The 24,521-nt window shown below is 41.4% G+C and overlaps 1 protein-coding gene across 1 annotated transcript in view; it reads left to right on the top strand.

Moving 5' to 3' along the window:
• Positions 1–24,521, top strand: part of TMEM132D (transmembrane protein 132D) — a 356,906-nt gene that overhangs the window by 292,661 nt on the left and 39,724 nt on the right. The window contains exon 5 of the mRNA XM_067539747.1: positions 11,094–11,237. Within this exon, the coding sequence (XP_067395848.1) occupies positions 11,094–11,237 (144 nt within the window). The remainder of the gene's footprint in view (positions 1–11,093; positions 11,238–24,521) is intronic.

Raw genomic sequence — 24,521 nt, 5'->3', positions numbered from 1 at the left:
GGGGAAAGGATATAACATGCAGAGTCATTTTCTGCTGAGAGACAGGGAGATAAATTCTATTCTGGCTTGTGCATCACTGAGAATTATAGGACTGTATTCTGCCATGAACTATACCTGTGAAAATATTGGGGCTATGCAGCTATAACTCAGTGCCGAATTTATGTTACTGATATTGATGCACAAGCCAAGAAAAAAACCCAGCTAGAAGGTAAGATCCCTATCTGAGTTAGCAGGGCGAACAGTTAGAATAATGATATTTCCATCTGTAAGTACAGCAAATTTGATCTGGAGTCTGTGAGAAACAACATGGAAGCCACAATCCCGTTTTGACAAATTAGAGCCACATTCTAATGAGATGGAATGTAGCAAATAGTAAATTACAACAGGCTGTTCTGTGAATTGAGCACTAATAGGCCTTTTCATTCCTTGTGCAATATAATGAGCTATCAAAACTCATGGGTGTCTACGCTATGACATTCATTGGTCATGCATAGATATATATAAATATAGAATGTGCTATATTGAAACACACCTTGGCTTAACCAAATCAAGTGCTGTAGCACATATCCCTGGTGCTTCAGGAAAGGTGCATTTCATTCCTTCTCGACCCTTGTAGCTAGCAGCTTATGCCTTGATGTATGAGATGACTCTTACCTTTGGGGAAATAAGAACCATGCTAGTATTGGTCATAATATTAAAGGTCCTGCCCCTTTTTAAAATCCAGCTTTAACTCTTCAAACCCCTTATTGACCACACATAGATCTATCAGTCTATATGTTGATCTCAGATATTTCCAAATATTTGTTCTTCATGGGCTCTTGGATATTTGTTTGTCCTTTTGATTAAACGCTAACTTAAGCCTGGTAAATTGTATCCGGTATTCAGAGATGAAAGTTCGTGTGTTTTATCTTTGAAAGAATAAGTCACTCAAAGTGCTTTCCAGACGTCAGCTTCCTCACAGAGGTTAAAAATAATTTCACGTCAGGAATGTTCTCTGAATGCCAAGGGTGCCCTAAGATGTAGGAGGGACAGCTACCTTGGTGGCATTCATGTGTTGACTTCCTCCCTTGAGCAAAATCCAGTCATTGACTGTTGTCTGTTTATAAATGGGAAATTTGACAGCTGTGCTCTTAATGTATCCCACTGGCTGAGTTTCACTGATCGTCTTCACCAAAGTTGCCCACTCATTCCCATACAGTAGCACCCGGGAGTATCTCCCTTTATAAACAGGCCCGGAAGTCCTGATGTTCTAAGCTCTGGAAGACGTCATGTTTGGAGGGCTACAGAATCAGGTGGTTTGACTGGCTAACCTGTAGGTGCAACTGTTGGTTATTAGGTTTAAACTTTTCCAAAGAAGTTACGCAACATTTGATCAAAAAGAAAAAAAAGCAAACAAATTTGAGGACATATTTTTATTGACAAAAGACTAGGGCAGTAATTAACCATCCTCTAGAAATTCTGCATCTCTTTAATATGTTACACTAGTTTATGTTTCCTATATTAGTTCAAAAAGTGCAATAAAATCTATAATATTCAGCTTTGTGCAAATGAAGTTCAAGGACTTTGGGAAACACTTTTTTTATGTTTCATCTTGGTTGTGGCTTGTAAGGACAAGCTGTTGCCTTTCATTATTGACTCTTGCTGCCTGAGCCAAATTCCCTGTTGGGGTGAGCGGGCACAGATCCTGGCTTCAGTGGGGATGCAGCTGCGTACACTAAGAGTGATTTTGATCGTACATTGCTGCTAAGCCACTGTGGTGGCAGGGAGATTACTGGAGCTGTGTGACCTTTTTATGGCAAAACTCAGTTATTTTTGGAATTAAAAGCAGCTGGGTTTCATGTGAAAGTTTTTTGACCCATGAAAGTTTAATTGAGCTACAAAGTGAAACATTTTGCTCTCTCTGGATTTTTTGAGATTGAGCTTTGTGGTTTCATTTTAGTTCCTTAATAGCAGACCACGTGGGAGGTCTTATGGGTTGAAATACCAAGACTGGAGTTGTTTCATGGGAAGAAGCGGGTTTTTTTAAATTAAAAAGCTAATTATTCATACCATAGCCTATGAGCCCTAATCATGGATGAGGACCCCATTGTGCTAGGTGCTGTACAAACATAGAACAAAGAGACAATCCCCGCCCCAAAGAGCTTACAATCTAAGTATAAAACATGGGACAAAAAATGGATACAGACAGAGAAGTACAAGGAAACAGTGAGACAATATACATTATTTGACACCTCTGAATCATAGACACTGTGGTGATGGGACCTATAGAAAACCCACAGATAAATAAGTAGAAAGTTAGGTAGATAGATGAGTGAGGTCATGGATGTCATCCTTCACTATTTACAGTATCCTAATGTGGATACTCATGTTATTTTAATGTGTGTCATCGCTCCTTATTGTGACTTGTTTAAACTGAGTTTTTTATGCCTATTACAAGTACATGGGACTTTCAGTAAAATTGGAATATAATTTAATTAATTTATGTACATTTGATATTGGCTCTGGTGGGTATTAACGTTGTGTCCATATATGTATTATTAAATAAGAGCTTATTAAGTGTTGATTTATATTATGTTTAAGAATTTCGCTCACAATTAGATTTTAAGGAGTATACTAAAGCATCATTTTTTTTAAATGGAGTTTTTAAAAAGAAAATGTTAATTCCACAAATTATTTTCAAACCATTCAAACCATTTTAGATAGTGCATGTGGAAGTGTTTGTGCATGAGCGGGTTTGTGTGTGTGTGCTGCCCTTCTTAAGCTTAAGGGATAATTCTTACATCAGAATATTTCGCAGCTGTTTGGACTGTGGAAAAAGGAGAAGCTGGATCCAGAAAAAGATATATTAGTAAGATAGAACAGATATTTCATTCTGTCGCCTACTGAAGAAACTGCCATGCCTATACTATATTTAAGGGATCCGCAGCTACCTCTCTACTATGCATTAGCCTGGATCTCCACTTGTTGCTTTGTTTTCTAAAAAGTAATTTAAACCTCACCCTAACTTACTCCCAAGAAATGTCAAGCAAGATGCATGCCACCTTCTCAGGAGAGGCATCCCAGATGGTACAGTCATCTTGCCACCAGGAGCAGGTTTCTCATATTGTAATTTTCTGACAGACCTTGGAGATCACAAGTGACAACACCTCAGTCATGTGGCAATAATTTAACTACTAGCACTCCCCATGATCCAGGGTATAGGAGGACAATCTACCAGCAGGGTTATAAGGCTTAGTTAACATATAAAGTGCTTTGGACTCCCTGATGGAAGGCACTGTTGGGTTACGTAATGTCATTGTTCCTTTCTCCAACTGTTTTGGGGCATGTTTTTAGAGGTAGAGAGGATGGGGAAAGAAGTGAATTGCCTGACCTGTTAGAGACTGGGGTTTTGTTTATTTTTAAAGGGGCCCCAGCATCTTGAAATATAGTCTTTTTTTTTGAGAGAGAGAGGGAGAATTAAAAGTAGTTTCAGTTACTGCTTCTTCTCCCTGGCTCCTTTGGTGAGTTTTTGGGCTTTTACAATCACATTTTCCTATTTAAAAATATTTTTCTATCCCCTGTTGCTGTGTGAAAGATCCACACTGTCATTAGAAGGAGCTGACTACGGCCTCGATTCAGGAAGGCACTTAAACATGTGTTTAAATTCATCCCTATTCAGGCGAGCACTTAAGCATGGGCTACATTTTGATCACATACTTAAAGTTAAGCTGGTGCTGAGGGCTCTTTGGAACAAGGACGCTTTTCGCAAGGGGGACCCACCTTGCCTATACACGGGAAACAGTGAAACTGATTATACACCACATGCTGTCAAATGTACGAAGTAAGCAAACTGAATAAAAGAGGGACGATCTTCTCCCACCATTTAATGTAGCTCGGATACGGTAACCTTCAATGTCCCTGTTTACACTGACATGTACACCGTGTCAAACAGAAGTGTGGTTGTGAAGTTTATTGTGCCCCTCTATCTCTGCTGTATTCAGTGCTTAGCAGCCTCCTCTAGTGCTCCCAGGATTGTCAACTCTCACAATTTTTTCACAGTGTTGGATGTTTTCTTGGTAGCCCCAGCTCCTATAGCCATTTGGGTACATGAGGCTGTCAGCACTTGGGTTTTTTAAAGTCAGACTCTAGTCCTGATGCTTGCTGAGGAAAGCTGGAAAATATGATCTGCATGCACCCTGAAGACTCAGAAACCAGAAGGCAAATAAAAAGAACCCAAACTGTGGTGGGGTTCTTGGGGAGGGGACGAGGATGGTTTTTTACTTCATGATTTTTAAATCAAGCTTGTGATTTTTTGGGACTTTGACTCATGAATTTTGAAAGCTTGCAGTTAGCAATGGGCTCAGCAAAGTTGCTTTGGAACAGTCCATCTGTGCTGCCTGGTCATGAAACTAGCCCCGGTGTCTGGTTTTAAAACTCCCATTTCATCTGCTTTAATCGTATAGTTTAAAGGTCCATTAAACTTAAAAAACAATTAATTAAATCTTCGTCCTCATAACAAGGAGCTGGGAAATGACTCTGATCTTTAGGTGTGAGCTCAGCTTTACTCTAAAACCGAGGACTAATCTAACATAATCGAATATCAGATGTCAGGAATTAATGAATACGAACTGTTTCATAGAGACACTTCTGTTTGCTTTATATTTCCGCCCTTCAGCTTTCTTGCTCGGCAAATCTCTGATATGTTCTTGTTTTCGTTACCCACCCTTGCAGTGGTTAATGTAAGGAAAAAAACTGAATTTGACCACATCCTTGAGGATGTCAAGCATTTATAGTTTATTGGTTTAGAAGCTTCCTAAATTTAAACAGAAGCATTTACATGGCCTTCGGTTCTCTTGACAGTTATAAACTCTTCCTTGGGGGGATTTCTGTAATGCTGTCTAATCAGCTTAAGGAGTTAATTAAACAGCTGTCACTTAGCTTCTTAATTCTGAGACTTGATGCTAAATAAGATTTGAAATTAGTTATGCATGACTGAGGCATGGATTCTCTGATATAGCTAAGATGGCTTCCAGCCGAAGAGAAGGAAAAGTTAGACCTCATTTAAATAAACAGCAGTGGGATTCTAGGTGACACCCAGGATTAATGCTCTGGAGACTGATACATGGAAAATCTATGAGAAAAATGCAGGGTACTACTGAGTGCCAAGTAAGACCATTTTAAGACGAGCTATTCATTCTCATTAGGTGGCGTATATTGGACCTTAAGAGGTTTTGATAACTGTTATTCCCTCCCCCATTAAAACCAAAGACCTATTGAGAGCAATAAAGAACATATGTGTTGTCACAAAACAGGTATCCAGCCTGCATCACTTTATTCCTTTAGTTTAAATAAATGTGTGTATTGAGATCTGGCACTCTTGCAATGGGTGATAGTATTTTAATGACTGTTTAATGCTTATTTCCTTTGTTTGTATAAAGAAATGAACCACAGCAGATTTACTGAACATTAATATGTTTATTCATATGCATGCCACATATTCATTTCTGCTGTGAAATAACTAAAAACTCACTTTAAAAAATCAGCATATCATTCAGAAATCTGATTCTGTTCTCCAGCTCTGAAAATCACGGGCCAGTTTGTGCACTCAGATGTAAATCCAGAGTAACTCCGTTGAAATCAGAAATCGGAATCTACATTTCTAGAGCACCATTTCCCGAGCTCATATTTCAAGCTTTCTCATATTTTTTCTGCTCCCCCTTAGAGCTAAAGGCTATGTGCTGTAGATCAACTCAAGTTATTTTGAGGAAACATGCCTGTAGGTCTTCTTTGAAAAACAAACTGGTGCATTGTTCACAGTTGCTTATGGTGTTGTGTGGCATGTAAGGGCAAGAGGAAGAGGCTGCTAAAATAAATTATTTAATCCTGTTAAAGTGCTTTTGGAAGGGAACACCAATGATCACCGCTTTGTACTTTAATATGAAACAAAGTGGCCCTATTGTCAATCCAGTGCAGAGTCTCAGATACTAAGCAGGAGTCAGTCATCTGTTTGTTTATTCAAGTAGTCATTATAAAGACAACCATTCAGAAATAACTGTGGTGCAGAGAAAGCCATTGGGGGGAGGGAGAAGATTTACAAAGATATTATTCCTTTTTTTCACCATAGGAATAATAGGGCAGAAGGCATCCTAAGAGAAATTAAATTGCAGGAGCACTACCAATTAAAGATGGGCACCTAATAGGCATTCACATGTGTCTTTCTAGTTAAAAAACTGGCTGCTGTGTGAAGCTTCTCCATGTGTTTCTTCTGGAGGGCTTTATACCTGCAGCTGTTTGATATGAATCTTACTAGATATGCCCACTCCCATTATGGGGAAAGAAATCCTTTGGCCTGTTGTTATTGTTTTATTTGATTATTAGTGGATTTTGGTGTGCATGAATTATAGAGATGTGCACCAAAATACACTATATAACTATTATAAAAGGCCAGTGTCTTTTTACAGCTGCTCTGGGGATCAACGTTTACTGGACAGAATATTAAGATAAAGCTTTTCAAAGCCCATAAGTATTACAAGTTGTATTCCTCTGGCATCAAGTCTCCTATAATCCATGTTAGCTATGGACAAAGAATATAACATTTACTTCAAAAGATTCAAGTATCGTTTAAGCAGCAGAAAATATCACTTCTAAATTAGTATCTGTTCTTAGATTTATAGCTGTTACGTATTGGGAATTTTAATTATAAATCTCTGAATAGGCTAAATAAGTATCATGTTTGTTTCCTTGGAATGAAATAATTTTTAATTTCCTTTCACCATGGGAACATTAAGCCTTTTCTAGCCATTAAACAAATGACTGAAGAAACATTTTTCATGGCCCCTGCTCTTTAAATTGGTGAAAATGCATGTTACGCTTCCCCATTCAAAGGAGAAATGCAGATCCGGTGTCTAAAGAAAAAGTTCTCTAAGTGCACACAGGTGGAATTGCTGAAAGCTATGCAGAAACAATAAGTTTTGTCTGCTGCACAGATTTTAAACATTGCTCATTTCGCTTTGCACCTCTCAAGAAGTATCAAATGGGTTTGTCTACTTGGGATTGACCAAGTCCTTTGATGCTGCTGATAGGAAATCATAATCCTATTTTAGAATGTTAGGGCTTTCAATAAACTCTACAAATTCTTTCTTTTAAAAGTTTGCAAACTTTCTGAAGCGACTTTTGTGGCCCTTTAAGAAGTAGCAGTGTTGTAATACAGAGCGTCAAGCTGCCAGGAGTTTGGTATCATTCAACCCATGATTTTCAGGAATGGATAAGCAAACTGATTTTGAGTCTAGATCTAAAATTTGGATCAGGATCCAATCCCTTGAAATCTGAGGAGTTGGGTCCTGAGTTTGGAGTAAAGATGGTCTCTAAGCAAAGCAAGAACCAACTTTATTTAGGTTCTTTTCCCACAAACATTTATTTGTATGCCTTTGAGTAGTCTCACTGATGGCAATGAAACTATTCACCTGTGTAAAGTTAAGCACGTGCATCAGTGTCTGCTGGAATGTAGCTTTAAACTGTAAGGATACAGTTGGGGTAGGACCATGTCCACCTGCGTTTGTACAGTACCTAGCGCCATCATGGGACACTGATCCAGATGGTTGTCTCCGAATGCTACCATAATACAAATATTAAATGATAATGTTAATACCTGACATGCTACCCAAAACTCAATCCAAATGAAATGACCAATACATTAGATTAACTTTTTTTTTTTTTACACTGCTTTTCATTTCTTTTTTACGTTCCTGTTCCAGTGCCTATCTGCAGCCAGTGGTGAAATCCATAAAAGGGGCTGTTCCCATGTATTTCTAGCCCACTGAGTATTGGAGGTACCAGAAATTTTATGATGCAGTTTGTGTTCATCATATTTCAAGCCAGGCTTTGCAGACCAAAGAAATTCAGATATGGTTCTGAAAAGCTTCCGAATGCCAGCTGCTTACTCAAGTGCAAACTCATGAACATTTTGAGGTTTGCCCTCCACTAGCTGTTAACTAGGGGCAACTTTTCTTTTGAGCAGTGTATCTCATTAGTCAGATTGTTTGCAAGAGCTCATCATAAGCCCTTTCCCCCTATATGGAGTTCCAGCAAGGGCCTGCACAATATGGTACAGACTAGAGAGATCAGGCCACTCACATATCCGTTCCCTCTTAATACTAAGGCCTAGATCCTGCAAACATAACTTCACTATCATGAAATGAAATGAAGCAAGCACATGCACAATGGATCGCAGGATCAGGGCCTCAGGCCTTGGTTCTACAATCCTTATACGTGCTGAATAGCTGTCCCATTGCTTCAGTGGGACTACTCGTTAGGGGAAAGCCACCGCAGTGGGTGTAAGGCTTGCAAAATAGAGCCCTATGAATCTTGCATGCAGGAGACTCTCTGTGATGCCTCAGATTAAAGAAAAAAATTAAATAATCTGGAAATTTAGTTGCAAACATCCCGAAGATCCTGGTTGCCAGAAAAATACATTCTGTTCTGAGAACAAATGTGTGCCCAAGACAGATGGGCCTCATGCTGCAGGCTAGCTGTTCTCAGAGACATTTACCTTTGTGTGAACTGTAATTTCAGAATATCTGAAGGCTTTTGGGGCTGGCTGGGGAGAAAAGGGGCCTTTCTTCTTTACCATTCTCTTTGTAAAATTATATTTCCCCCTCCCTTTAAAGATCATGGGGTTGCAGGGGCGGATTCTGGCAAGGCAGCTATCAAAAGACTAGGAGTTTTTTCCTTCTTTGGATACTGCTTTGAGCCACAATAAAGTGTGTCTGTACCTTTAAAGAGTGTGAAGAGCTCTTTTTTGATCCCCATCCTTTAGATGAGATAAATCAGTGCTTCCTCTCTCTCTACCACGAGAGACAGTAGGGGGAGTCGTTGTCTTCCGACTACTTGGTTTCAATCTTACTTTGTTTCCATCCACAAGTGAAATCAGGTCAGGCTCAGAACCCATAGCGTGAGCTATTTAGATAATGAGAAGTTAGCACTCGGGGGGCTTGGGAAGCTTTAGTTCATAAGAACCAGTCGAAATCAAGGAGTTCTTGTTCTATGGGATATTCCTTGATTCAGAGGCCTGGTTTTGAAAAGCTTAAAACCTTTCCGGGAATGAGCAGTGCCTTGTAATTAGGAATGGAAGAATGCAGGAGCCAAATTGTGCTCTCTGATTCCCTTAGTGTAAATCAAGGATAACTGCAGGGAAGACAATGAAGTTACGCCAGGGTAACTGAGAGCCCAATTTAGTCCTGTGTTTCTGTGTTAAAATGTAGAGTATAATCTGAACCACAGTCCTTAAAATATATAAGTAATGCATCAAATGGTAATATTCCTTTTGGAATAAATATGACAATAGTGATATAATAATAATACTTTATAGCTCGTTTCATGTAAAGAGCTCAAAGCACATTTCAGACAGCTTTACTCTTTGAGATATAGTAGTTCTATATTATCCTCATTTTACAGATGGAGAGACAGAGACATAAACAGGTGAAGCAACTTGCCTAATGTCAAATCAGTGGCAGAGTCAGGATAGTTTCCAGACTCACCATCCCAAGCTCTAAGACTGAGACACCCTAGTTCCGATTCGCCATTGTCCTGCTCTCTGTATGGTCACTCACACCAGATCTGAGTGGTAAGCCTTTTAAACTCACCCTGCGGTGGTGTAACCAACTATGCAAAGTGCAGAGCAGTGGAGATTCAGGCTCACTGCCTATGCTTACATGGCCCCAATTACCACAGTATCTAAGCACCACACAGTTCTTAGTGTATTTATCCTCACAGCACCCAGTGAGGTACAGAAGTGCTATTGTCCCCATTTCACAGATGGAAAATTGAGGCTCAGTGACTTACCCAAGGTCACCCAGGAAGTCTTTGGCAAAGCAGGGGATTGATTCTGGATTTTCCAGGTCCCTGACTGGTGCCTATGTAAACACTGTGTTCTCTGATGTCTCTGTAGAACTTCAATGACTACAGAACACCACCTGGAGTGAGGCTCCAAGGGTAAAAGGACAAGGCTTAAGACATGATGGTACTTTCAGTTGACCAACATGGCTGTTAACTGAGATCAGCATGAAGAGGTCTCCTGAAGTACCCACTGCTAAATACTGGGCATATTTGTGCACATACTGTGTGGAATCTCCCCCGGATGTCACCTGACTGATATTCATTGAATGGCAATCAGGGAAGGGACCCTAACAGCTCTGATGGTAGACGGGAGTTTGGCACCAGAATCAAATGGAAGTTCCCTGTACAGAATCAGGGAAACTCGTGACGCACAGAGCTACTGTCTTACATGTGCCATGAAAGGCAGCTTCATTTAGTGGCTGGAGTCAGGAGATCTGGATGCTATTCCTGGCTCTGCCACAGACCTAGTCACTGCCTCTCCATTTCTTTTGTCTGTTTAAACTGTGAGCTCACAAGGACTGTCTCTCACTATGTGTTTGTACAGCACCTAGCTCAATGGGTCCCCAATCTCAGTTAGGACCTCTAAGCACTACTATAATATAAATAATAAACAGCAGTAATAATTAATAATGAACAATGGGTTAAAGAAGTGGCCATTCTGAGTGGTGGGATCTAGCACACCCACAGTTCAGACCAGACACATCACCTGCTCCATATATTGCTGGCTCTTACTATTTTAAAGATCAGGTCTCCTAAGTCTGCTCCTCGGCCATCCCCAAGAGAATGATTCTGTGCTTTCTACACCATCAGGCTAGTTAGACCATTAAAAAACAGACCCCTCATTATCCTGCACCAGTGCTTGAAAACACCTCACTTGGCTAATATCACTGCAGGGGTGCGTTGCTGCAGTGTTCTGAGCATTGCTATTGAGTGTTATAGGGGAGATCAGATACACATCAGTGGAAATCCTGAAGGCAATGCAAACATTGTCTTGAATAGGGTAAGGATTTCACTCCTGAGTGTTACCTTCCGCTTGGTGCAACTTACTGTAACTCTTGTCCCATCCACTGTGCCAGCGGTTCTTGCGATGCCAGTTGAAAATTAACACAAGCTTCATTCTTTCTAAGGAGGAGCCAAGAAGAGGAGAGCTGGTGTTTGATGGAAGGAAGGTGGGCGAGGAGGAAACATGTAAACCGAGGGTTTGTTGTTTGGTCTTTTAGGAAGCTGAGATCCTGAACACAGCGATTCTCACTGGGAAAACTGTGGCTGTCCCTGTCAAGGTGGTCTCAGTGGAGGATGATGGGACTGTGACTGATCTTCTAGAATCTGTGGAGTGCAAATCGTCCGATGAAGACGTAATTAAGGTAAGCTCCTATCATTTAATTAAAGGAAGGCCACATCCCTGCAAGAAACGCTGCCAGTGGTGTTCTCTAACCTGCCAGGGTCTGTTCTCTGTGTGGCTAGTTTAATTCCTTCCTCACTAACCTATTAAAAGACAAAGAATGATCATCGTCATTGTTATGTATAGACCGGTGTACAAATAGCAAACTCCAAATCTCCATCCAGCATATTGGGGTGTGTTTGTCAAAAATAAATAAAGAGATACAGAGGCCAGTAACTGACAGGGCAAGGCAGGTCTATCCCAGCTCTACACCCACAGATGATTCACCCTATACTGGGATGACTGTCTTGGCTGGCTCTGCTGGCTTCAGGGCAGAGTTACCACAAACTATGATTCAGGGGAGACTCTTGTCTAAGGACTTTGCATTCGTGTAACTTACCGTTCTCTCACCGTGGGGGAAATCTGGAGTAGCTCTGCTGGGGTTGATGGCATACAATCAGTGGGGCTGCATTGGGGTAACTGACAGCAAAACTTGTCATTGAATGGCCAGAAGACAGTGAAAAATTTCCTGTATCAGTAGGTGTAATTTACACCCCAAGCCTTCTAATTAGCTGCTTTCTCCCTCTCTTGCAATCCCTCAGTGGGTATGGCTATACTGCAGCTGGAAACAGGCTCCCAGTCTGGATAGATGGACGTCTTGTAATAGGGCTCACACTAGCATGCTAGAAATAGCCATGTGGACGCAGCAGCACCGACAGAAGCTTGTGCTTTTCACCCAGCTCAAGCCCACTTTACTCCCTGCCTCCAAACTCGGGTGACTCGCTCAAGCCTCCGCTCATGCTGCTGCAACCCAACAGCTAAGTTTATGTGGCGCTGCCCCATCAGTGCAAGTCTGTCTGTCTGGGTTGGGAGACCCATTCCCTGCTGCAGTGTAGACAGACCCACCGAGGGATTGGAAGTGTAGACGAACCCAGTGAGAAAGTTACACCATCTTAGATTCAGGCTCAGACTTGCTTGTGCTTGCTTGTTGCTAACTCATACTACCGGTCACATTTTGTCTGGCCCCTTATCTCCAGCTGAGGTTCATTTGCCTTCTTGGTCATTCCTAGCTTCGCTCCTCAAAGGGGAAGTAAACGTATGTATTAAAATGGAAAAAGCCTTGAGAAATGCATCCAGAGATAGCGAATGCTGTGAGCCTTATTCTGCTGGCTTCAGTGGAGCTGCTCCATGTGACCGTAGAAAAATTGCTTTGCAAGTGAAGTGCCTCCCACTCATAGGTCTGAATTGGAAGAAGAAAGGAGAAAAATTTGTGACAAATAAAGCACAAACACCTCTACGTGAGAAATTACCCATCATATACTATGTCTTCATGAGAGAAACACGCTGAAGCATGATCCAGTTTCTTTTGCCACTGACTTTCTAATCTGTAATCTTTTGTAATTTGTAATTTTTTGTAATCTGACTCTCATGACTTTCTTCATCGGGGGGACTAATCCTGCTAACCTTTGGGCATGTGAGTCACTTTTCACACAGGAGAATGACACACAAGTGTAAAATGACTCACAGGGTTTTCAGGACCAGGCCCCAAATGTGTAAGAAAAAAATGCAGGTAATAAACTGAGAGCTTCCTACATCCTTTCAAGTCAGGCCGTATGCATGTCCCAGTCGAAGTTTCACATCCCAGCTGAGGGCACCATGTGACCCCGGGGATTCAACTCTTCATTATTTCAATTCACTACTTTCAGCATAGAGTCCTTGATCATGCAAGGTGCTGAATACTCTCAACTCCTGTTGACTACAAACCCATCTCTAGTACAGATACTCTTCCGACTTCAATGGGAATTAAACATGTCACAGGAGATAGTCAGCACCTTGCCAGATTGGACCTTTTTTTTTTTCTTTCTTTCAGAGGCATGCAAGCCTCATTATGCATGTACTGTGATGCACTGTGATGTGCCGGTAAAGGGTTGTAGATTTCACCATCAGCTTTATGCGGAAGTGAAATGGCCAGTTGGTTTATTCAGTGTGGAATAATACAACTATGAATGCTAAAAGTTTTTAAGAAACCCCGCATATCCCATTTGATTGGTATATGGCAGTGGACAAGAGAAGACGATAGACAGTGCTGGAGATAGACGATGGTGTGAGGTGGGTACAACAAGCGGAGTAACAATAATATGGGCTTGTCTGGAGTTTGCCATTATCATCTCATATACTCACAGCTGGCTGTCCTTAAAGATAGGTTTCTCTAGAGGAGAAAATGTGAGAGACAGCCAAAAATTAGAGCCTTACCAAACCAGGCCAGCTAAAAACAAATTCCTCTGTGAATCCAAAGTTGTTTTTTAAAAATATTTTTTAACCTAACCCGTCTGGCACCCAACGGGCCTTAAACAATATGGGCCACTCTCTGAGTTGGTGTAAATTGGCCTCATCCCATTGACTTCAGTGGCACTGCTCCAATTTACGTGAGTTGAGGATCTGACCCTGTGTGAAATTTTCCAAGGTTGACAGGAACAAACGCTCTCTCAGCAGTCCATTTTCCCTTTTTAATTTGGATACATACACCGGTGGGAAATGATTAGCTCCAACTCAACCCTCTCTGGGCCCCATTAGCTGATATATGTCTTTCCTAGTGGACATCTCGTAGCATTGAAGTGAGACTGAAAGCTCCATTTTCTTCTAGTGGTGCACACCAGCAACTGGAGACTTTGCTTAATATTCCATGACGTATGCCCTTAAGACCAATGCAGGTAATCAAGTGTTACTGTCAGAGGAGCATGTTACTGAGAGCGAGAAGTTTACCTCCAAGTTAAGGAGGGAAGTAACAAGGTAACTAAACAGTATGAAGTGCATAGAGCAGATAGCAAAAAGTGACCTTCTTTCGCTCTATTACAACTTTTCTGTCACTAGAGCTGTTCAAATAACCGATTTTTCGGTTTGCTGGGAAAAATCAGTTGTTTGCAAGGAAAAAAATGTTTCATATTGGCCCAAATAAAAAAATGTCACTGCACCAAAAAGCAGTGCATTCTGATTGTGCTGACACATTTCTTTCACCCTATAATGAAACATTTAGTTTCATTTTTGAGTTTTTTTATTTTTTAAAGATTATTTCAATTAAATTGAAGTCAATTTCACTATGAGAAGCCATTTTGAATTGAAAAATCTAAACGTTTTCATTCAAAACATTTTTTTTTTTTTTTTAAATCAGGGTTTGTTTTTTTCAATTGAAACGTTTTGGCAAATTCATCAGAAAGTCAGAAAATATTTCAGTTGCCCGAGTCAGTGTTTTTCAGTGAAAAAAGTTTTGGCTGAAAAATTTCACCTAGCTCTAATTTTAACATTTACACCCATTCTGCTTGTTTTAGGCCACTTCATCTTCACAATAATATCTTGTACAGAAGATGAGGCCAAGCAATTTGAGAAACCAGCATGTTAAATGTTTCCTTTTTAAAATCTACAGAGGATTTCCATTTATCTTAACAGTTGCAAATCCAGCCATCATGCTCGTGGCTTCTGATTAAACATGCCTTTCTGTCACTCTTAATCCTCTTTTTTTTTTCTTCTGCAAGATCCTTCTGAGTCTCGTAAACCTTCCACTGATTTAAGAAATTGATTTCTTCAATGTAGGTTCAGAAAGAAAAATTACAAATTTGTTGCCATGTATTGCTGAGCCATTGTGGAGATCATGGACCAAATTCTTAGCTGGTGTAAATGAAATCAATAATGTTACATCAGTTTATGCCAGCTGAAGATCTGGCCCCTCTTCTTCTATATGGTGATATTTATAAAGAATGTGTTTGCACTTTAAGTGTTAATAAAGTGGTTTGCAGTGTGGCTAAGAATAGGTGGATGGGCATGAAGCCACCATATTTCCTGAGCCATTTAAAAATTAGACTGAATGGAAAGTGAAATGTAGAATATACAGTGGTCCCTATTACATAGTTAACATTTGCCAACTGAACCAAAGTACTTCCCAGTGTTTAGAAGAGGAAATAAATGCAACATCCCAGTAAGCAATCCTGCACTGGCAGAGGGGTAGACAATAGGACTTAAGTCCTTTTCATCTCTAACGTCCATCTATATCTGAATCCTAGTAAGTTAGTGGGCTCACTTGTGCTGTCTCGGAAGTGCAAAGGGACCCCTTGAAATTAGAGTACTGCACTAGTAGCACTCGGCTGAAATTTAGAAGAGTCCAGTTGTAAAGTAGAGGCCAGAGAAACACAGAGTTTATCTACACTGCAATAAACACCAGTGGCTGGCCTCTGCCAGCTGACTCAGGTTCATAGGACTCAAGCTGCAGGGCTATAAAATTGCTGTGTCGATGTTCAGGCTCGGGCTTGATCTAAGGCCCTGTGAGTAGGGAGGGTCCCAGAGTCTGGACTGCATTTTTATAGCCCTTTGAGCCTGAGTCAGCTGACACAGGCCAGCCACTGCTGTTTTATTGCAGTGCAGACATCCCACAGAGACACAAACCCACACCATAGATCCAAGGTGGCAGGTTCTAGTGGGTCACTAATGCAAACCACTGGGGAGCTGTGGGATAGAATAACTCAAGAGATTGGTAATGGCACGCACAGACCTGGAATGTAGCGACGTGACTGAAAATTGTTGCTTATGTGACAGCCTGTGAAATAAATTAGTCGTTGTTTCAGTTCAGTTCTTGCTATTCAAGGCAGGGTCCTCATCCTTGTACTTATCTTTAAAACACTCAAGCAAATTTTTGACACTATATAAATAACAAAACTCATCATTGCAACTGTCATTCTTCTTAGCAAGAGACCAGGAACTGAATGGGAATAGCGACCGCTAGCGATGGCCCCTTGTGAAAAATCCAAGCAGAGGCACAGTGGTGGGATGGGGTGTTTGTACTGCCATTGTCCGTTCTGTAACTGATCCAGGTTTATAGTGGGCTTTACAATCCAGAACTTTCAATCTAGCACCTTCCACCAGCATTTAATTCACAAGTTGGACTGGGTGTGATTTTTAAGAAGCGGGGAGCCTGGGATTAGGTTTTCACCACTCTACACTTAGCATTTGTGCAATGCTCTATGTTTTCCATCAGTGATAAATCTGGAACATGCCACAAAAGAGAAGCAAGTATTATTGTTCAGTTTAACCTATATGGAAACTGAGATGCAGAGGAATTAAGGCCCTGATTCTGCAAAGATTCCCACCCGTGCTTAATTTTATACCAGTGAGGACACCCGTGAAGTTCAGCAGGATTACTTATGTGCTTAACATTGTGCACATGCATAAATCTGTGCAGGAGCAGCGTGTAGGTGACTAAACCATGGCCAAATAGTGATGGAGCAGTTAGAACTGAGCAGTTCCTGGCTTCCACAAGCCTCCCATAGACTTCAGGGCTTTTGCTGAGGAAACCCAGTTTCTGATGGCTTAGTTAAACCCCCGTGTATCATATTGAAGATGCATCACTATGTTTTCAGTCCACCTGCTGTGCGTCAGCCTTAGCCTTGCATTCAGAAACCTCATCACATGAAGATAAAGGTAGATAATTAGTGGTCAGCCTTCAGCAGGGGTTGTAATTAGAGTTTCTGTTCTCTGGGTATTAGAACAGTGAACATAGTAAAAGAAATAGTTGATGAAAAATGCCCATCCTATGAAGATTAAGGTTACAATTCTTTCTTACTTTCCTGTTTGATGGTTTCTTGGGGGGTGTTTTTTCCTTTTCATTTTTTTTAATGTATCCATCACTGTAACATTTAAGGGCTCTGTTATTTTCTGTCTTTGCTTTTATCCCTTTTTTTTTTGTGGTTAATACGTAGAGATGGAGTTGAGTTAATCTTTCCCGGAGGATGAGGGTAGTCAGCTCCAGTCTTTGTTTCAGGGTTGTGTTTATTACAGGCTCCTTTTGTCTGGGGCTTCAAAGCACTTTATAAAGTTGGACCAAGTTCTTTCCTGATTTACACCATGTGAAATCCCGTTGATTCAAGCAAGGTTACACGAGGATAAGCCAGAGCAAATATTGGGTCATTAATTCACTATCAGTGATTTATGAATGATCATTTAAAGTGATTTGGACCACAGTAGTCCACTCAATACCTCAAGAGGTGGGCCATGTCATCCTCCCCATTTTACTGATGAGGAATTTGAGAACAAAAAGGTTGAGGGTGAAAATTTTCAAAGCACTTAGCATTGGCTCCCATTGACTTCTGTGGGAGCAGAGTTAGGTGAGCCCTGAGTGATTTTGAAAGTCTTACACTCTGATTCCCATAACTATAGTACCTGAGCTCCTCACAACTTCAGAGTATTTATTCTTTCAACCCCCCGCAGCAGGGCTGTGCCATTGCACAGAGAGTCTGAGTCACTTGCCCAAGGTCACTCACACAGGATGTCTTTGTCAGAGCAGGGAATTGAACCCAGGTCCTCTAACCACTGGATAGTCTTTCCCCAGCCCAGTGACAGAGCTGGGAATGGAGCACAGACGTCCTGGCTCCCAGCTTCTTACTCTAGCTCTTAGACAGTACTCTGTCATTGAGGATTTTATACAGAGAGCAGCACTCACAGACTGATGTTTATCCCAAAATATATTATGCTTCTGACAAGGTTCCTTGGGGGGGCCTTCACTTCTAGAGCAGCGTGTTCTGCTCATTGAAATCAGATGAAGATATGAAAAGGAAAGTAGCTCTAAAAACCTTAGTCCATGTCAGAGCCACACTTGGAACAGCAGAAGGAATTACAGTGAAATGTGCTCCGGTGTACAAGGACTCTGTACCTCTTAAGACCTGCCAACCAAAGACCTCTCAGAGTTTGGTCCAGAGGAACAGGCCGCGCAGGGCGTATCTGGAGCCCACTGTGCTCTGTGGAGGTGGGCTTCATGCCAGTTGCACAAGCAAAGGGTCGCCCTGAGGGGTGGATTGCCCACTGCCCAAATTCTGATCTCTCAGCTGTGTATGGATAGAGGAATAGCAAAATTCAACCCAGGAGCATTGCTTATTTTATTATCAAGCCACCTCTGCAGAAAGAAGGCCCAAACTGTTCAGGTATGAATAGTCAGCATTTGGTTATTGCTTCCAAGGCAAGGAATATAAGGCGACTTTGTTCTGTCCACTCTGAGTAGTACTGAAGGGACAGTTATGCCTCTGCCATTTTGTAAAAGCTTATTGCAGACTAATAAATCCTGCACTAAAACTCAGTGTGGTCTAATTAGGGGCAAAAATTACCTCTTTCTAATCAAGCGACTGACATTATATGCTGCTCCCACCAGAACTGAGGTATCCAAGCCTTTTAAATAGCCTGACTCAGGCAGTGTTTTAAAACATTAAACTTTTAGCATCTGCTTCTCCTCTTTCTTACACTGGTGTAATTCAGGAGTAAATTCACCTCTGTGGAAATCAGTGGAGTGACACTAGTGTAAAACCAATGGGAGAAGATAATCAGGCCCATGATTTTGAATGGGGTTGTCGTTTGACTTGGGCAGTTGGAAAGCTGCCAGTACTCATGATTAGGTAGGTGGGATGTGCAGAAACACAAACGGAGCCTTATTTTCTTCTTACTTACACTGGGGTAGATCAGAAGCAGCCCCACTGAAGTCAATGAAGTTACACTCGTATAAGCGAATGGTGAATCAGGTGCAGGGAATCCAACAGTACAGGCCTCCAAAGAGGAACTTGCATTAAAGAATCATAAGAAGAGGGCCGTGCTCTTAAAACACCCTCCCCTACTCTTAAAAGTCGTCACATTCTCCAGTTACAGTGATTTGTAAAAAGAGCGTCTATCACCTTCTTTTAAAAGCGGTCGTATTTATAGTGCTCTGTGCAGGCTCCAAGACATCCTGCCAGTGAGGTTTCAAGAATCTTAATGCTGTTTTATTACCATGCAGTAAAATGTTACAGTATGTCAGATAAATTACTGTCATGTCCTCCAATTTAGAATTTTTTTCTGGACATGCTGAGTACAATACAGCTACCAAGCTTTGTAGTTTTTGTTTAGCATCTATAGGACTGTCCAGGGGTTGTGTTAGCTACAGAAGGGATCTGATATTGTTGCAGTATAAACATCTCTAACCAGATCCTCAGCTGGTGTAAATCTGGCTTCAGTGGTGCTGTGCCAACTAGTACTAGTTGAGGATTTGACCCATTGCCTGGAACTTAGCAGAGAAGCTTTCAGACAGGCTAGGTCCTGAAACCACATCCATCATCCTGAAAATTAGATCCGGGGTGTGTGAGGAAGTGTTGCAGCTCACAGAGACAATGGGAACAGCCAGGGGCTTTTTGAGACATAGGGATATATGGAAGGAGAGGGAGCCAGCTCCAATGGGATTGGCAATGTTTACCCAGTTGTATAAAGATGCTCAGATAAAAGGTCCTTCTTAAGTGCAACATATTATTATTACTATGGGATATATTTGACTGTCTCAGAAATTAATTAGGATGGAGCTCACTGTTGTTCTCAAGCAGCCCACTAAATTGATCACAACATAGCTTGACTGTCACAAAACACTAATGGATGAAGAGGGATTTAGAGCCCCTTCCTTCAAATCTGTTAAGGGCAGAGACTGTGTGTGAAAAGGCTCACTTTGATCTGCTGACTGAAGCCTTGTTACCCTGAGTGCCCTCTCTGGACACTTTTAATGACTTTCTAAGTCATGCAGGTAAGGTCCTGACCCTTTCCCCCCCAGTCTTAGCAGATAAGTCTTTGTATGTCAGACACCTGGCTAAAGGAGCTTACTCTGGCAAGATACACTATTCAGATCTCTGAAACTCATGCATTCAAACCAGGAATTTTACTAATCCTTTCCCTATTCCCTAATGGGCAGCTAATTGTGCTTCCTGATTACCAATCCGAGGATTATTTTCCAGGACTGGTGGAAAAACATAATCGCATGGAGATCCATATGAAGCAGAGAGAATAGCAGCACATGCAGAGCTTGTAACAAATGGGCCTGGTGATGCCCAGCATTCAATACCTGAACCACGTATTCACTATTAACTGCTTAGAGAAAGCTGAGCAAGGAATCTCGGCTCCGGAGGCAGAAAAACTGATTAGATCATTTCCATTTAGTGCCCTGGACAGCGGCATTTTGGAATCCCCGAACACTGACATGAGGATACTAAATTCAAGGAGAAATCCTTCCGAAGAAAGTTCTCATAAAATGCATGATGATGGAGTGCAGGGACACGTACATCTCCATGGGTTTTCCTGTGTCTGTCAGCCCCTGCACAAGTGTGCATGTGTTTCAGAGAGTTTATGAAAAGATATTATGTGGGTGTGTGCAGCAGCTTGACACGGACCTTCTCTCTTCAATAGCCTAACGATGGTATCTTCAACATTTGCTAGTGCTTTCCAGCTTAGCGCAGGCCACAGTGACTTCTCACCCATCCATCATCCCGGTTCAGCGTCGCCTCTCATTCCTCCTGCTGTTCTTCTGTAGTGCTGGCTTGCTACTCGACTCTGGAAGCTGTTGCTGCTGCTGCTGCCTTTTTCTGCGCCTGGTTTTTCTTAAATCCCTCTCTGTCTTTCTTTCTGATCCTGCCCTCTCCATACTTCTAGTTTCAAGAGGCTGCCCCTTTCACCCTTCTTGTATCGGCCTCCTTGGGCAGCTTCTAAAAGCTACCCGATAGTAAAAATTTTTACTGCGGGGATATTATTACACTGACAAACCCAACTTGTGAGCCAATATTTTGCTAGTGAGATTAAATGAATGGAGAACCCCTGTGCACATACTGTATACAGACACCTGCATCTTAACCACATTATCTTTATGTATAGCATAAAGATATACATACATATATGGATAGCATAAAGATATAGCATACATACATTATGTATAGCATCTCCACACTAGCTGCCCTTAGACTAGGTGAATGGATTCTCTTGAATGCAGGATCACCTTGTTTAATTGGTGACAGGATGATAACTATTTCCTTTGCCCACTCAGCTCTGGTCGGCATTCAGTGATGTATTTGGAGCCGCTTGGTATTATAAAAGGCTGTTTTCCCCCACCCTCATCCCAAAATGTACAATCCCTTTAATCTAATAAATGTTAAAAAATAAGATGATTTCTTTGCAAGCAGCTATTTAGTCTGACACTCCAAAAATCCTTTGACTGAAGTAAATTTGGTATCTTTATTTGGAGTTATGGATTTCGATGCCTTCATCAACTAGTTTTCGCTTTTATGTATATCTGAAAAGCCACAGTAATGTGTATGATTTCAGAGCTCTTTGATTATGAAAGGACACAGAGAGCTGGAGCTGATACACAAAAACTCAACCCTGCTGCAAGATGTAATGCAGAAGCTACATTTTACACTACCACAAGCCAATGAGAGAGAGGAGGAAACCTCTGGTTGTAGGAGAATTTATAATTTGCCCTGGTGACTAGGTATCTACAGGCACAAAGCATGTGTGCCAAGCTGTCTGTGAACATCAGATTAACTGTACTTGAGTGCCACTAAAATAGACAATCAGGGTCAGACTCTGTCCTCAGATACCCACATGCAATTTACTCTAACCAATGGAAGGGAAGGTCCTCCCCAATGGGAATTGTAGCTGTATATAGCATTTGACGATTGAGCCAGATTCTGATCTCATTTACAGCGGTATAAATCTGAAGTAACCCCATTTAAACCAAGGGAGTTGCTCTGTTTTTATCCTGTTGTAACAGTGGAGCGAGCCTAGCCTAGCACCAGCATGGGATGGTTTAGTACCACGCCAACCCACACGTTCAAAGCAAAGCACAGCCACGGCCACCAAGTTTCACCTGATTTAGCATCAAAGCCATGAATCGGCACAGGCTTCTCTGAAAGTTTTGTGAACGTTTCGATGAGTCTGAGCTGAATTTCAAGCTTGTAACAACAGCAGTGGAGTTTCCCCAGGGGCGAGGTGGGTTTTGTCGTGATCATTTTGCACAGGGACTTCATCTGCTGCAGAAGGGAGAGGGAGCGGTTCTATCTGGCAATATCTTTGCATGTTCTTATGCTAATTTTTGTAGACACTTGACAAGAAACTTTCCAAATTGGCACTTTTGCTGCGTGGCTAAATAGCCTTTGTGTCTAACCACATCTCTTTTTTTCCTTTTCTTTTAAGTAAATTAGACTGGACTCCATTCACTGATACATGCCTCTTTGGGGTCTCACACCTGCACCATTTAGTGCTTGGATCCGTCGGCCGCCAGCAAAGCTAATTACTGATAGTTTTTTGTTTTTTTGCTGTCAAGGCAATAAAACAACCCGAGGGGTCGGAATAAGAAACTGAATGTCATAAAATGTGTCAAAAATCATGGAAAATAAACAATTCAAACTTTATTAGGAGCCGTGAATGAAGATGGTCCTTGAGGCACTTTAGCCGGAAGAGGATTTCCTATGTTCAACAGCCATAGGAACCTAAATAATTAGATAATGGACGATTTTGTTCTTATGCAGTGTTTTATCCAAAGCAGAAGGGCACTGGTCTCTTTCCAGCTTCTGTCATTCTGTCAGAGAAGTCATCTGTTTTGCAAAAGATCAGTGGTGCTTTGCTACCCAGAAACTTTTCCAGGTTTAAATCTTTAAGTTTAATCGGATACCTCTGCCAGAGGTTAGTGTTAAACACCCACACGATGATGAGCCTTAAACTGTTCCTTGATTTGCAGTGGAGCTGCCTAGATTTGGTTCAGTGTGTGGCTCACAGGAAGTATATTGGCAAAATCCACAGACAAAATAAAATGAAGAGGACAAATTGAATGCAATGGTATGATGATTGCATGTGAGCAGGCAACCCAGAGAAGGACTGAGTTTGACTTGGGATTTCCTCTTCATTGTGTTTTGTAAAAAGGGTCCAGAGGCGAATTAGAAAAAAACAACATGAGATTTATTAGAGAGCCCGGGCTAGGGTTTTCCAAGTCCCACCGTCCATGATTAGGCTCCCAGTCCCATTAAAATTCAGTGAGGGTTGTGTCCCCAACTTCTTTATGTTCTTTGGAAAATCCCAGCAGAAGAGGTTATTTCAGCATCATGGTCAAGATGAAATATACACTGAGCAATTCCCAGAACTCTGCCTCAGTAGGATCTTCGGTATCGGTGCAATTCAGCTCCACTGCCAGGAAAACACAACAACTATCATTCCCCAACCAGTCATGCTGAGGGCAAGATGCCCTGCTGATTTCACAGGCTAATTTACAGGGATAGCATAAAATGTTCAGCTCAAAACGTCTTTTAGAATCAATGGCCTCAATGCTCTGCAGTATTTGCAGAATACAGCATGGAGGAAGGAAGACATTTGTGGCTTCTCAATCCTGGGCTAGCTGGAGGCCAGTTTGGCTGCTGGCAGTTTACAGCAGCTCCAGGGCTGCTCTAAATTATACTTAGTTGCCTATGGCCTCAAAGAACCATCCATTCTCCAGGCTTTGTTGGAGCATAGCACACCCTGGCCTTGACTCCTCCTCTTGGGAATGTCCCCAGCATGCCCCTTTCATCAAAGGATGGCATTGGAAACTATGCCAGGTCTATGTCAGCTGGGAATTCCCCTATGCTGGGATAATCAAATTGTTTTCTGTACCATTTGCACCGGAAAAACAATGCAAAGGGACCAGAGAAGAGAGATGTTGATTGAGCCCAGTGTATTTAGATGGGTGGGCTTTTGCTCCTCAGCATGGGAAAATGAGAAGACAGCATAGAAACTCACAAACACCCTGCTGGTCTGATTCTGCCCACACCATTATCTTTGTAAATCAGGAGAAAACCCTGCTGAAAACAGCTGAGTGACATAGGTGAAAAGGGGAGCAGAATTAAACCCAGTATTTCCAGGGAAAGGGACATTAGTGCTACCTCCTGCTGCCTAATTGCTTGTTCTGATAAATGCTTATCTAACTAGCCTGGAGGCTTTCCTTTTGGTTAAAACAAATCCTTAATTTGTTGGAATTATTTTTCCCCCGTTTAGATAAAATGTAACCTGAAATATACAAAAATTCCAAGCAGTTTCTAATAAGTTCTTGCCTAACTCCCGAATAGGTTTTCAAGTTCTTTCAAGCAGGAGGAGATGAAGAAATATCATGACCTATTCAATATGTAAATGTTGTAATTATATAAAGATTTTTTTGGCGGGGGGGGGGGGGGGGGGGTTATGAAGTCAAACATAAAGCTCCTTTCTGGAGATTCAATCAATGCATTAGTCATTATGGACTTTCATAAAAACAAAGTAATAATGCACATTTATGTTTCAGTTCATAAATACGAAGTGACAGCCTATGACTTAGCTACTGAAATGATATTATTGAGCCAAAAAAGAATAATAGAGGAAATTGAGAAAGCAGAAGGGAGAGTTATAATAGAATTGGGCATTGGCATAAATATAAATCATGAACGGGAGA

Source organism: Emydura macquarii, unplaced genomic scaffold (assembly GCF_026122565.2).
Source record: "Emydura macquarii macquarii isolate MOO-44397 ecotype Brisbane River unplaced genomic scaffold, CSIRO-AGI_Emac_v2 contig_554, whole genome shotgun sequence".
In the NCBI taxonomy this organism is placed as follows: Eukaryota; Metazoa; Chordata; order Testudines; family Chelidae; genus Emydura; species Emydura macquarii.
Note: the sequence above shows the minus strand (reverse complement) of the source record. Positions and strands in the feature narration are given on the sequence as shown.